The following is a 15,043-nucleotide window of genomic DNA, read 5'->3' on the forward strand; positions in this document are numbered from 1 at the left end:
GGAGGTTCAGGAAAAGCCTTTATTCAAAGCCGCGCTCTGGTTCGGGGGACTATAAGATCCAGATCCTGAACAACTTAGACAGTGAGATTTCTCTTTATATATTTGAGTGTCTTTGTTTCCTAACTACCAAGCTTCTGTGGTGGACTCTCCCCCCCCCCCAATCAGTCAGAATGGTTAGTTTAGATCATATAGGTTGTAGCTAATGTCCGTCCTGGATGGGCCAGTGACCTCCCTCTAGTTAAGCTGTTACATCCTTGGTTTACGGCCCCTTGTAAATGGGAAGTATTTAGATAAATAGCTCTTGCGAGACCAGATAATTAAGGAAGGGCAGTGACTTCAGGAATGTGGACTGGTCCCCATCAGAGTCAGTGGGGACCTGCTGGAATTAAAACCTGCATTGTGGAGATTTATTGTATTCATCCACTAATTCAAAGTTGAGGAAGTATGCTATATGGAATGCTAAACAATGGTAATTTAGATGGGAAGTTAGATTTATGAAGATCAATTTTACTTTTTAATCTTAAGTTTTCTAAAGTGGGTAGTATTAGGCTTGAAATTCAGAAAGGATTCCTCACTTTATAACGATAAAAGATAGTGTGCCAAAGAAGAGAATGTTCATTTGTGTCATTTGCTTTTCCTCTTTGTTTCTTCATACCTCTTCATCTGTTTTGGTTATTTTGGTGTGTTTTTTTTTAATAAAAGTTTAGACGGTTAGTGATTGATTGTGCTGGGTTGGGTAAGATAATAAAAATTGAATACTGCTTTACCTTTATTCAGAAAGGTAAAAGACTAGATATCAAGATTTCCATTTCATTCTATTGAAATAGATTTCAAGTAGAAGTGCTTTTTCTTTAACCTAATCTTTGTATTCTGAATATTAGTTTGCTATGTAAGTCGGTTATAAACATTGTGCTATGTTATCACAGCTGTTTAAGATGGAGAACGTTTTTACTGTGCCATCAGATCCTCTTCCCCCTCCTGCATCCCCTCCTTCACTTTCTTTATCTTCATCTTCTACCTCATCTGGGACAAAAAAACAAAAGAGGACCCCCATGTATCAGAGATCTGTAAGTCAAGGAAGCAGTTACCCCAGCCTGTTTGCTTTGTGTTTGTAGCATGGCTTAGGGATACTCAGTTTGGTTAAAATACCTTGCAGACTCACTTTCTAACTCCCTGAGCATTTCCTTCACCTTGAATCTTGAAAGATAAATACAGTAGTGTGGGGCTGTGCTGCTCACAGTGTGTCTTAGAATCGAAAGTATCACTTTGGGAGCTTGTGAGGAGTGGAGAATCAAACCCCTGTCCCGCTGAGTCAGAATGTGTATTGTAACCAGATCACTGGATTGCCTAGTGTGGAGCCCAATTGTAGACATTGGCCCTTCTTGGTTTGACATCACTCCCATTTGACTTTGGCGAGTCATTTAGTCTCTCTGTGTTTCCTCATTGTTAAAATGGGGAAATACTTCTCATGGGTTTTTGTAAAGATTAAATGAGTTAACACATGTCAGACAGAATAATATTAAGCATGAAAGAACTAGAACTAAATTCGATAGCTTTGATTTGCATCATCTGGCCATCCCACACATTGTTTAAGTATTTGTGCTTGGCTTTATCTTCCTACAACTTGAGTACTTTTTCCTACTGAAAAACATTGCACTTAAACGAAATGCTTATAAACCACAAATAATTTGTTTTTATGGCTTAATGAAATATCCGATGTGAGGACAGTATTTGATGAACTAAAGAGGTTGCATTGCATTACATCTAAATAGCTCCCCTTTTCTCTAAGGAACGTTTTCCTTTGCTTTATCTGATCATAAAAATAACGGCATTTAGAGATTTTATCAGTGTCTAAAATAGGTGAAGACTTATTAAAAGTACCTGTGAAATGATTGAACATTTTCAGAATTGAAGAATTTTTTTCTTGGAGTTTATGTTAGAAAACACTTGTTTTCTAACTCACTATTTTGGGTTGTTTTCCATTAAAGGAACCTAAGCATGCATGCATTCTGATATTTTCTGGTTTGAAATAAGTATTGCCTATAAAGTTTATTTAATCTCTACTAACATAAGTAATTGTTTTCAAGGTGCATGGCTTATGAAATAGTATTAAGGTTTCCATTTTAAGTTTCAAAGTAAGTGTTAATAAATTTCTTAAGGAAGTGTGCTCATAGTTTAAATTGCCATCTCTTAAATTTACCAAATTGTTTTAAGATTGTTCTTAAAGTTAACATAAAGGCAGCTTTTACTTACGTTGTTGATTTACCTTAATACTAGCATCTGGAAATTTGTTTTTCTAGTAAGCAAAAATTCTACCATAAATTGGGACAATTTCCCAAAATAATTCAAATATTTGCTCTGAAATGTTTTAATAGCTAAATTTGCATTTCAACAATAAAAGCCCATAATCTTCCATTTATCGGTTTTATCTTTATTTTGTTTGCCTTTTTATATTAAAAATTTAATGATTTGTTAATTAGGCCTATGCTGTGGAGGTAATGTACAGATCTATATATATTGAGTTCTTTTTCTTTTCAAAACAGATGAGCTTTGATCCAAACCTTCTCCATAACAATGGACACAATGGGTACCCCAATGGTACTTCAGCAGCACTGCGAGAAACAGGGGTTATTGAAAAACTGCTAACCTCTTACGGATTCATTCAGTGTTCAGAACGGCAAGCTAGACTGTTTTTCCACTGTTCACAGTATAATGGCAACCTGCAGGACTTAAAAGTAGGAGGTAATCTGTTGATTCTCCTTTTTTAAAAACCAATCACAAATTTCTTTTTCATATCAATTGCTAATGAGTGTTAGTTTGGGTCTTTTAATTCTACCAATTATTTAAGTATGTCTATATAAACTAGCAGAATTCTGATTTCTATTGTAGTGTTGTCTTTTTGAGCGATGAAAGGCTGATTAAAAGATATCTTGGAATATTTTTTTAAATAGATACTTAGAAGGTTTAAGTTACTCCCCTAATAATGACTCTTTATACTGTACTTGATTTTTAGGCCCATAGAAAGATTCAACTTTTCTAGTGTTTTGATTATTTTACCAGGTACTAGTTTGGTAGTACCTGAAAAAATAACTCTTTCAGCTTCACACTTGCACTATATGAAAAATCATCTTGGCTAACGCCAGAGAAGCCACTTTTCCATGTGAAAATGTGTAGCTTATTTATTAAAGGACTGACGTTAACAAGTCTCAGTGTGTATTTTTAAAAATATCTTTGAGGAGGAAAAAGTACGAACAATAGTTAACATGAATATATTATATACCAAGTACTCTAAACCCTATGAGAATATTTCGGTTAGTTCTCGTTATACACTTGAGGTACAGAGGTTAAAAAAACTTGCCAAAGGTCATGATTGTTACATTGCCTTATTTGCAGCATGTGTAAATGCAATGAAAACTAAGATATGGCTTAGTCTAAAGCAATGGTTTTGAAACATTAATGTGTATCAGAATTACCTGGAAGTCTTGTTAAAAACTTAGATTGCTGTACTGCTGCCCAGAGATTGCTTTTTAATAGGACTGGATTGGGACCCGGGAACTTGTGTTTCTGCCAAGCTTCTGGGGAGTGGCTGCTGTCGGTGCAGGGACCCCACTTTGGGAATCACTAGTGTAAGGCAGCTCAAATGCCACATTAAGTTTAGGTTGAACATGAGATACTATTTTATCAAAATTAGTACAACAAACAGCACTTTCTATATTTTAGACGATGTTGAATTCGAAGTATCATCTGACCGGCGGACTGGGAAACCCATTGCTGTTAAACTGGTGAAGATAAAACAAGAAATCCTCCCTGAAGACCGAATGAATGGACAAGTGAGTGGCTTTGATGCTTCGTGTTTTCTTCGGGCCCTGCATTTGCATATCTTTCCCATTAGCAAAGGAAGATTCCCCATCTCCTCAGTTTGCACGCAAGAGAGCTATAGTATATAAAGATCATTATTTTAAAATTCTATCAGAAGCACTGGCATTTCTTGACCTGAAATTTAAAAATGGTCAAGACTCAATTTGGGTTTTTACAGAGAACCCAGAGTTTGCACTTACAGTCCGTTTATGTCTGTAAGTTGGAAACTTGGCAGCATGGCATCCTCTGTGGATCATACTAAATGCATCCCTGTGTAGAGTATAGAGGATATTAAAATTCAGTTTATATTGCACAGTGCTGCTCCTGAAATGATTAGCAATGGAAATTTTTTTTTTTTTGACTGGTAGGTTGTGTGCGCTGTTCCTCACAACTTAGAGAGTAAATCTCCAGCTGCCCCGGGTCAGAGTCCAACAGGGAGTGTATGCTACGAACGTAATGGGGTAAACTTGTGTATTTTTCTTAAACCTTTGCCTGATCCACCATGTGACCTATAAGCGTCCTTTAATTCAAAATAGAAAACGTAAGCTGCAGTAGATAAAATCAATTTTAAATTTGGTTTCTAAGGCTTTGAGTGCAGCATAACAAAAACATTAAAAGCACAAAAATCTATAGGACTTCCAAGTGTTTTAGCTTGCCCACGTGTGACCTTAGTTAGAAATTAAGGTAAAATGCTCCTTTACTCACTTTTTGGGGGTTGAGGGAGGGGATCTTTTTTCTGGTTTCTTTTAAGCACTAACTCCAGCTTTTTGGTTTGGAATGCCTTTTATAAAAATTGGTCTTTTGAAATGTAACTACAGTCTCTGGGCAAACGCTTCCGTGTGTAAGCTTTTTGAAGTTGGATTGCTGCTCAGCTGTGGACTCGCAGAAGTCATCAGCATCATGGAGGGGAAGTGTGTGTTTATATGAATAAACAATGTGCTTGTCATGAAGCATTTAACTTTAAGGAATTTGGCTTAAAATGCCAGTTTAAGAGCTATTTAACAAAGTAAGTCACACTATACCGTAAACATGCATCCTGCCAATATAGTAATAATAACTTATTAATTCACAGGAAGTGTTTTATTTGACTTACACCCCTGAAGACGTGGAAGGGAACGTTCAGCTGGAAACCGGAGATAAAATAAATTTTGTAATTGATAACAATAAACAGTAAGTTCTTTTTTTCCCCCCCTACCTACATGATTTTCCTTTTTTGCAATAAGAAATTTGAAGGGAGTTATAAACCTAGCTTGTAACTGGATAATGTTTATGATCCTGTAAATTTTTCATTGATCACTAAGCATTTGAGGGGGTGCATTCTATGATGGGTATTGTCAAAAATAGGATGGGGATGTCAAAAATAGGAAGATAGTTAGAAAACAGTTTTTAAGGAGTTAGCTGTTCCAGAGGTTGGTGAAGATGTTGCGAGAGCACAGCAGTGGTGTGAGCTTTGGGGGAAGGTGGTAAGGTCACTAGGGAGGTGAGGGGAGAAAGTGTTCGAGGGATACTTGGCGTTGATTGAATTGACTGGATCATGGGAAGAAGTAGCTTGAGCTCTGTCCCATAGGGAGTTAAGTGTGATAGCATTAGATTATTGGAAGGGGTGGTGAGGGCAGCCTTCTGGAGAGCGGGGATGCTCTTAAAGTAGAGGCAGTTATATGGGAGGTAATAGGAAAGTTGAGGGCCCAATACAAAAAGGCCAGGGGTGGTAAGGTGGCGAAATGAGGGTGGGAAAAGAATTATACTTAGTTTGACATTTGGAATTTGAGGTATTTCTGGGTGAAGATTGAATATGCAGTTACACCTAGAAGTGAGAGGAGCTAGTAACGGGCAGGGAATAATAGCTGCATAAGCAGTTAAGGAAAGTGTAGTTAGGAAAGCCCAAGGGTGGTTATTTTTATTTGGGGATGGGGGAGATGGGAAATAAAAGCACAGAAGGAGGTTAAAAATGGGAAGTTGGAAAAGTGCTAGAAATGCACTTTCCAACAGCAAAAGTCCCAAGAGCTTGTGCAGAATCTTTGGCCTTGAGCCTTACCTTCTGTAAGACTCGAAGGAATCAGATTGAGTTGTGGTTTTGGATATTACAAAGCTAAGTCTGAATACCTCAGTTTAATCTCAAGAAGGAAACCAGAGGCTAGAGCTTGAGTTTGAGGGGGAGCCAGTGAGAGGGCTTTACTTAACTTCTATCAGGTTCTCACATGTGCCAGGCATCACAGTGAAATAGCTGTTAATCCTCAGAATAGCTTGCCTGATAACAAAACTGTAAACCGAGGTTTGTTCTCATACAGTAACGGTCCTAAAGTTTTCAATGGCAGATATTTAAATCCCAATCTGAGTCGAAAGCCTTTTCACTTCAGCAAGTTGCAAAGGCAAGTAGGAATTTTTTTTCTGTGTCTTTGTTAGTCTGATTTTTGAAGTAAAAAGCACAATTTGGTTACAATTTCTTGGTGAAGAATTAAGAAGTAATTGCTTGGTCTGCAGCTCTTAAAAAGCAACTACATCAACAAATACTATTGCATCTTACACAATCTGCCATCTTTAAAACGAAATCAAATGTACATTGCTACTGCTCAGAGATGGGGACAGTATAGCAGCATGTGATGTTATCTAACTGGTTTCAATGAAAGTGAATAATTTTGTAAAGCATAGCAAATTTCCCCTATAATAACTGCATTTACTCATCTTTCTTTTTATGGCTGTTTAATCAGAAGAAAAAAAATTGAAATAGTTACTAAAGTCAGTCATTGCCAACGGGCCATCTCTTATTCATCTCTCTATCTCCAATACCTTTGCTTGTAGCACAGAATGACTATTCACATGTGCGTTTAATGAATGACCTTCCTAAGACGAGCATTCCCTGTCTTTGGTTGCATGTAGTTGTGGCTTTATTTCTTTTGTTGTAATGGAAAAGCAGAACCTCATGTACCATGGTGTCATTTTAACAATCCAAGAGAACAATGATTATATGTATGTTCCTCATTTAGAAGGCTAGGGATTTTGAGCAAAAGGTTTTTTTGCATATGAAGTCGTGTGAAAACAATCAGGTGTCATAAACCTTACTGTGATAGAATTCTTGAGGCCTCAGAAAACTAGTTTATTGTTTGTTCCTTTCGACTCACTGTATCTAACGAACCCATTGCATTTTTCCCCCCTTTGTGATACCCCTTTCCCGCCCACTTACTCCCTTCTAGCACTGGTGCTGTGAGTGCTCGGAACATTATGCTGTTGAAAAAGAAACAAGCCCGCTGTCAGGGAGTGGTTTGTGCCATGAAGGTAAAGATCAATTTGAGAAACTTGAGTTTTTTTCTTTAACTATTTTATGTCATCTACTTCAAACTTAATAAAGCTTTTGTTTTTCCTCTTTGTCTTCTCGTTGAAAATATTTTACTGTTAACCTTAATAATCTCTTAAAATTCTTTGGTTACTAATTCATTATGTTCTTTCAAATGGGCCATTTCATTGATAGTATTGGGCTTTACCAAATTTATTGTTTCATAGCAGTATAATTTTATGAGGTTTATTGATTGTTAATTGTAATCATAAATACACACGCTCACCAGTATATACTGTTTGTGACTTCTTGTTTGGCTTCAGGAGGCGTTTGGCTTTATTGAAAGAGGTGATGTTGTCAAAGAGATATTCTTTCACTACAGTGAGTTTAAGGGTGACCTGGAAGCCTTACAGCCTGGAGATGACGTGGAATTCACAATCAAGGACAGGAATGTAAGACCGCCAACTACTTTTACGTGACTTTGTAAGATCAATAATGAATTACAGTTTCAGGAAACATTTAAAATGACATGCCCTCCCACCCCCTTTGGGTTTAGGGTAAAGAAGTTGCAACGGATGTCAGACTATTGCCTCAAGGAACAGTCATTTTTGAAGATATCAGCTTTGAACATTTTGAAGGAACTGTAACCAAAGTTATCCCAAAAGTTACCAGTAAAAACCAGGTAAATGGTCTTTTTCTGGAGTCGTCTTTGCCTCATCGGTAACAGAATTTTGATTCTATTTGATAAATGTAGTTATGTGGTATTAGAGCAATGAAATATTTCTTGATATGTCTAATTAAGCTAAATGAGAAGCTATTGATTGATTTATCCATGAGTGCAGTTTTTAATTTTGTTTTGCTGTGATACTGAGCCATAAGGAAAAGGGAACAGAAGCGATGCTTGTTAAAATGGAAAACGCAGTTTGGGGGCACACTTGTTTCCACCACTAGGTCACCCGTTGCCAGTTCGTTTTGTTTCTTTTGTGGGAGAAAGATGAGTCTGGGAAACGATGGGGGTAGGAGTCAGCGATAGTGCTACGGAAATGTAAAACATAAGAACCTAAAACCGTTTTCCTCAGAACCGCTGCATCAGCGCCTTTGCTGTATGTTGTGCTTTCGTGGTTTTATCTTGTTACCGTAGCACTCAGAGCTTTCAGAGCGGGCTTAGTTGTCGACCCCTTTTTTCCCTTTAGGGAACTGTTATAAATAGTGTGGGTTTGCTGTGTTCTTCTTGTTTGACTTAGAACTAGGAAGGGTGGGAAATCTCCAGCTAAAAATAGTTTTTCCTTCTCATCAGAATGACCCACTGCCGGGGCGCATTAAAGTTAACTTTGTGATTCCTAAAGAACTTCCCTTTGGAGACAAAGATACGAAATCCAAGGTGACCCTGTTGGAAGGCGACCATGTTAGGTTTAATATTTCAACAGATCGACGTGACAAATTAGAACGAGCAACCAACATAGAAGTTCTATCAAATACATTTCAGTTCACTAATGAAGCCAGAGAAATGGTAAGTGTTGGCTGTTATAAGTATCGGTATAAAGGTGGAGTGGTGTTGTAATTCTATATTAAAAATTATTTAAGTGAATGACAATATTGGGCTGTTGCTTGTTAAGGTAATTAATAACAGTGCAAGTCAGTCTAGGTTTGACATCTAGCTTTGCTACTTAACCTTGTAAAGATGTGGGGAAGAGAGAGGGATAGAGAGTTAGAAACATGGATGAGAGAGGATCAACGATCAGCTGCCTCCTGCACACCCCCCACTGGGGATGTGCCCCCAACCAAGGCACATGCCCTTGACCGAAATCGAACCCCGGACCTTTCAGTCCCAGGCCGATGCTCCATCCACTGAGCCACACTGGTTTCGGTGAGATGTGGGGAAGTTTTAGAATGGAAATTTGGACAGGATAATTTTCAAGGTCTTCTGAGAGTCAGTGGTTATCTGGCCCTTATATATGAAGACAGAAGATTTGAGAAAGCAGATTTTCCCAAACTGTTTAGTAAACACTAGATTAAAAATAGAGAAGTTTGTTTCTTGTTTTTACATCTGGACTTTGTGAATTCTTTTATTGGGTATATGTTTAGGAGTGGCATATACCAGGATTGTTTTTTTACAAGCTCAGTTTTCATGAATTAACTTTCCCTAATGTAATTTACATTTAGTTCTGTTTTGAGTCATAACATCTACAGTATATCTTAACTAAAAATCTGGAGATTTAGGATGGATCTGGAGAGCATTATGTTAAGTGAAATAAGCCAGGCAATGAAAGAAAAATACCACATGATCTCACTCATTTATGGAAAATAAAAAACATTATAACCCGAAGAACAAAAAGATAGATTCAGAGGCAGTAAAGCACCGGACAGACTCAAATTACAGCGGGAAGGCTGGGGAGTGTTGGGGAGGAGATCAACCAAAGGACTTGTATGCATGCATATAAGCACAACCAATGGACAGAAGACACTGGGGTGATTCGATGAGGGCATGCGATGGGGGGGGGGGTTGTAGGGGAGACTGGGGGAAGGTCAATGGGGGGAATAAAGGAGATAGATTTTCTATATGTAAAACTTTAAACAATAAAATAAAAATAATTTTAAAAATCTGGAGATTTAAACGCATGATTTAAAAAAAAAACATTTCTCAGGCAGGATCTGCTTTTGCCTTATGGCATGAGTTCATTGTTGAGTAGCTTGGCTGCCATTAGGGTTTAGCAAGGATTAAATGTCAATAATTGTGCTTCAGGGAACATCTGAGGACCTGCCATGTGCCCTCAGCTCTGGATATAATGCCCTCACAGAGCTGATAATTTAGTGAGGGAAGGATTTTCTCTATCGTAGTCTTAAGACCTAAACCTTAAGTCCTTCCTGTGCCTAAACTCACACAAAATTTTTGAGGTATAGATCAGAGAGTTACCTTTAGTTGACTGTTCAAGTATTTGAAGTCTCGGCCTATAGATTTTTTTTTTTATATCTCTGGAAATCATATTGTCATTAAGTTTGGACCTTGTTTGTAATCTTGTCTGCCTCTTACTAGCTTTGTGCTTTGGACAAATTGTTTAACCCGTCTCAGCCTTGACTGTCATATCTTACAAAAACATAATAATACTACTAAGTTCACAGAATTGAGAATTAAATGGAGTACATTGTGCTGCATATGTTTACATTGAAATCCAACTTTTCCTAGTGCATGTTTGCCAAGGAGTGTAGCATCTGGCGGGTCTCAGTTGCTTAGAAATTGGTTTACTTCGCTGAAAGCAGTGAGTTTGTATTTAAATGGAAAAATTACTGCACTCTTTCCTTCCCAGGACACCCACAGCTGTTTCTTTGCCCTCACCTTCCCTCACAGGGCACATTTTCTAAACTCTAGGGAACCCCATGAAACTTTCCACCAGGGGAGCAGTGGACAGCGGCAGCTCGTCCCAAGCTAACCCCTGAAGCTGTCTCCAAGGCCCCCTTTCTCTGACTCCTCAGCTAAGAGCCCTGCTCAGTCTCTCTCCGGTTGCTGCTTCTATACTTTGCCCTTCCTTGTTTCACGGTCCCCAGCTTTAATAAACACACCCTTAAAATGAAAAAAGATGAAAGGAAAATTACAGTGTGGATACAGAATTTGGGTCAAAGAATTCCTAATTTAACTTGAGTATGTTTGTTTGCTTAAATGTTGTTTTGAAAAGCTTCACAGCCAGTGTAACTTATTTGTGTTTCAGGGTGTGATTGCTGCCATGAGAGATGGTTTTGGCTTCATCAAGTGTGTGGATCGCGATGCTCGCATGTTCTTCCACTATAGTGAGATTCTGGATGGGAACCAGCTCCATATTGCAGATGAAGTAGAGTTTACTGTGGTTCCTGTGAGTAGTTTTTGAGAAAGTCAGTGGTTTTGTTTTTTATGCTTCCTTTTCCAGTCTAAGTTATTTTTGTTTGTTGCTTGTAGGACATGCTCTCTGCCCAAAGAAATCATGCTGTTAGGATTAGAAAGCTTCCCAAGGGCACGGTTTCGTTCCATTCCCACTCAGATCACCGTTTTCTGGGCACTGTAGAAAAAGAAGCCACTTTTCCCAGTCCCAAAACCACTAGCCCAAATAAAGGCAAGGAAAAGGTAAGTCTTACATCGTCGGTAATTTTTGTAGCTCTTTATTCCTTTTCTGCTTAAAGGCAAACACTCTCCACATAATAATGGGGTATTATCTTTTAGAACTCCCTGTTATATTAACTAAACTAGAGCAAGGTTTTTGAATCTCAGCATTATGGACATTTGGGGCTGGATGATTCTTTGTGGGCGTGGGGCTGTTCTGTGCATTGTGGAATGTTTAGTAGCATCTCTAACCTCTGCTCACTAGAGGCCAGTATCTCCCCCCAACCCCCTGCGTGACAGTCAAAAGTGGTTCTAGATACTACCAAGTGTCCTAAAATGACCCTGCTAGAATGACAGTACATTCTTCTGAGCAGTTTAAAACTTTCAAGTATAGGTAGATGCACTTCACACATTTGAGCTTCGTTTATTGAAAAGTCCACCAAATCTGCTATTGAGTAAATACAGTGGAGGCTTTCATAGAAACAATTCATATAGAATGTAAAATGTCTCTGTAAAAGGTTGTTTTCACGCTGGTGCAATTCTAAACGAGCAGAATCGGGGGTGTTTTCATTGTAGCATGACATTTAATAGGTGGGGATAAATGAGGAAAGGACATGCATTACAACAGAGATACAGGGGAGAAATGTTTGGGATTTCTTCAGAAAGCACCAAGTAGTTTGACAGGAAGATGGGTACTTTTTCTTTTGTGGGGTGAGTCGGAGAAATAAGGATGAAAAGATCAGGATACAGATAGATTAAGAAGGTGTTGGTTGCTACTCTTAAGAAATTTAGACCTTGTTCTGTACTCAGAAAAAGTTTTCTGTTGCAAGGTTACATCATCAGGTGTGCAGTTCAGGAAGATACTGGCATTAGTAGGAACCCTGGAAGGGGGTGGAGAAAGACAAAAGATGGAAGAGGTTGGATAGGAAATTATTTAATAGTTTAAGTAGTTTTTTTTTTTTAATATTTTATTGATTTTTCTTACAGAGAGGAAGGGAGAGAGAGAGAGAGCTAGAAACGTTGATGAGAGAGAAACATCAACTAGCTGCCTCTTGCACACCCCCTACCGGGGATGTGCCCATAACCAATGTATATGCCCTTGACCGGAATCAAACCTGGGACCTTCCAGTCTGCAGACCTACGCTCTACCGCTGAGCCAAACCGGTTTCAGCAATAGTTTAAGTAGTTCTTGAACTAGAGACAGCATAGTTGCAAACAAAAGAAGGTACATTAGAGCAGGGATCATCTTATCTCTAGTTAATATACTCGGAATATACTGTCTTGTCAGGTGTTGACTGGATATTGAGGTTAATGGGAGAGAGAGTACAAATGAATGCTGATATTGTGACATCATGTAACTGGCAAGAGTCAGTGCCATTGGAGTCAGACCTGAATTCCCTGAGCGACATGACATCACTCTTCCCTTAACCAGAGTCAGATCCTTAGTGTCACCTCTGGTGTTTGACAGTGATTTAAGTGTTACTTTGAAAACATTGGCCTGTCATAGCGTAATCACTTACCTGAATATCAAATACCCTGAACTGCAAATCCTCATGCATTGGCAAATATATTGATTAAACATTATATACCGTGAGTACTTTGGGATATTCAAAACAGATGATGATAAGTCTTCCTGTCCTACAGAATTTCCACCTGGTGGAAAATACATGCCCAGTCTGATTTCTGATTGGCTATGAATAGTATGGAATGGGCATGTAATAAACTTTCAATAAGGTTTTCCTCGGCAGCAAAAATTAGCTTCTTAAGACTAAAGGACCCAATTATAGCAAATTGAATCAATTCTGGATTGAGGCAAGACTGCCTTTTATTCATCTGAAAATCTATTGTCAGAATCCTGGATAGGGCATTTTTATAGCTGTGCCAATTCATTAGCTCGAGTCTATAAGAACTATCACTGTTTTTATATTGCTTTTTTGTTCTACATTCTTTTCATTCTATTCTATCTTCTTCTTTAGGAGGCTGAGGATGGTATTATTGCTTATGATGATTGTGGGGTGAAATTGACTATTGCTTTTCAAGCCAAGGATGTGGACGGATCTACTTCTCCTCAAATAGGGGATAAGGTAAGAGAATCCTGCTTGTTTTAGAGGGGGAGCATCTTAATTATTAGGTCTAGTAATAATTAATGTCGTTTTCTAATACTTTTTTTAATCGAATTTATTTAAACAATACAACAAAATTTAATCAACAATATAGTTGCCGTTGTTTTCTACTACTTGTGCCCAATGCTCAGGAAGCATTTTAATCCCTCTGTTGTAAAATTCTTGTGATTTTGATGCAGAAAATTCGGTCAATGCATTTTTGAGGCATTCTTCATTATTAAATTTTTTTCCAAGAAGAAAGTTTTGCAAAGAACGAAACAAATGGTAATCGGAAGGGGCAATATCAGGAGAATATGCAGGTTGAGGGAGAACTTCCCATTCCAACTGGTGCAGTTTTTCAGCAGTGATTTTTGCAGTATGCGGTCGTGCGTTATCGTGGTGAAGAATTACACCCTTCCAATTAATCAGCGCGGGTTCTTTTTCTCTTAAAGCTTGGGCTAACCTTTCCAATTGGGCACTATACACTGCACTTGTAATGGTTTGGTTAGATGGTAAAAGTTCATAATGAAGAATTCCTTTAAAATTCCACCAAACACACAACATCACTTTTTTCGCATGCAAGTCAGGTTTTGGCGTGGGCTGCGGAGCCTCATTTTTGTCCAACCATTGAGGCTGCCTTTTCAAATTAACATACAGCACCCATTCTTCATCTCCGGTAACAATTTGCTCTAAAAACAGCAAACGGTTTTGACGAGAGAGGAGCGAACTGCAAATTGTGACTCTTTGATTACGGTTGTTGTCGGTCAACTCATGAGGAACCCATTTTCCAAACTTTTGGACTTTGCCAAGTGCACGCACGCAATTGATTGGAAATTGTTTTTTGTGAACAATTTAAAGTTGTCGCAAGCTCTAGTTGGGTAATTTGAGGATTTTGCACCAAAAGAGCTTGAAGAGCTTCTTGATCAAAATTGGACACACGGCCTCGACCACTCTTGTCATCTAACAAAAAATTTCCCTGGCGAAATTTCTCAAACCAACGCTGGCATTTTCTGGCGCTAACTGCATCTTGACCAAGAGCACTACAGATGTTTTTTGCAGCCTCACTTGCTTTTCTTCCTAATTGGAACTCGTAAAGTATGCAGTGCCGAATATGCTCTTCATCCGCCATCTTCTTAGCCCTAGTTTTGCAACAAAAACCAAACCAAACACAAACTTTTTCAAGCAAAACTTGTTAATTGCACTTCACACGTTCTGTAGATACCACGTGTTTGAAGGTTATGTCAATACAAGTCAACGCCAAGCAAGATTTTAAACGAATGTTTAAAAACGACATTAATTATTACTAGACCCGATATTAATTCTGTGAAATAGTTGTTATAGTAGGAATTTCACAGATAGATGGTGTACTAATAAAATTTTATGTGCTTACAAGTTTACTATATGAACCTCTTATTTAAGAACAGTTTATTCAATTAGAACGGGGTCTAGCAAGCTCTTAAGCTCTTTATGAAGCCAATATGTAAACATTAGATAAGATATGCCTAAATCACTTAGCTTAGATAAAATTAATACTAGTAAGAAAGTTAAGACAGCCACTGAAACATTATCAAAGTGAATTCACACCAATGATTTTATATTGCTTTCATTTTTCTCTTATTCATTATGTCTGGTTTTCTGATAGCCCTCTTTCAGAGAAATTAAGAATTTATTTACACAGGATATTTGGAGTGGAAAGCATAGTAAGTTAAGAGCTTGGTGTGGAAATGACGTGGTATTAATGAT

At 38.1% G+C, this 15,043-nt stretch overlaps 1 protein-coding gene across 6 annotated transcripts in view; it reads left to right on the forward strand.

The window, feature by feature from the left end:
* Positions 1-15,043, forward strand: part of CSDE1 (cold shock domain containing E1) — a 34,761-nt gene that overhangs the window by 10,983 nt on the left and 8,735 nt on the right. For 2 of the 6 annotated variants that reach the window (XM_036452850.1, XM_036452851.2), the window contains exons 3-14: positions 927-1,067; positions 2,544-2,742; positions 3,721-3,830; positions 4,227-4,319; positions 4,931-5,028; positions 7,050-7,131; positions 7,453-7,581; positions 7,686-7,811; positions 8,427-8,639; positions 10,834-10,974; positions 11,058-11,222; positions 13,175-13,282. In XM_036452850.1, coding sequence (XP_036308743.1) covers positions 936-1,067; positions 2,544-2,742; positions 3,721-3,830; positions 4,227-4,319; positions 4,931-5,028; positions 7,050-7,131; positions 7,453-7,581; positions 7,686-7,811; positions 8,427-8,639; positions 10,834-10,974; positions 11,058-11,222; positions 13,175-13,282 — 1,596 coding nt within the window. In that variant the 5' untranslated portion in view covers positions 927-935. Of the gene's footprint in view, positions 1-926; positions 1,068-2,543; positions 2,743-3,720; positions 3,831-4,226; positions 4,320-4,930; positions 5,029-7,049; positions 7,132-7,452; positions 7,582-7,685; positions 7,812-8,426; positions 8,640-10,833; positions 10,975-11,057; positions 11,223-13,174; positions 13,283-15,043 lie in introns of those variants that run through there. The other 4 variants (XM_036452852.2, XM_036452853.2, XM_036452855.2 and 1 more) reach the window with 4 other exon arrangements.

Source organism: Pipistrellus kuhlii, unplaced genomic scaffold (genome assembly GCF_014108245.1).
Source record: "Pipistrellus kuhlii isolate mPipKuh1 unplaced genomic scaffold, mPipKuh1.p scaffold_m20_p_24, whole genome shotgun sequence".
NCBI classification, from domain to species: Eukaryota; Metazoa; Chordata; class Mammalia; order Chiroptera; family Vespertilionidae; genus Pipistrellus; species Pipistrellus kuhlii.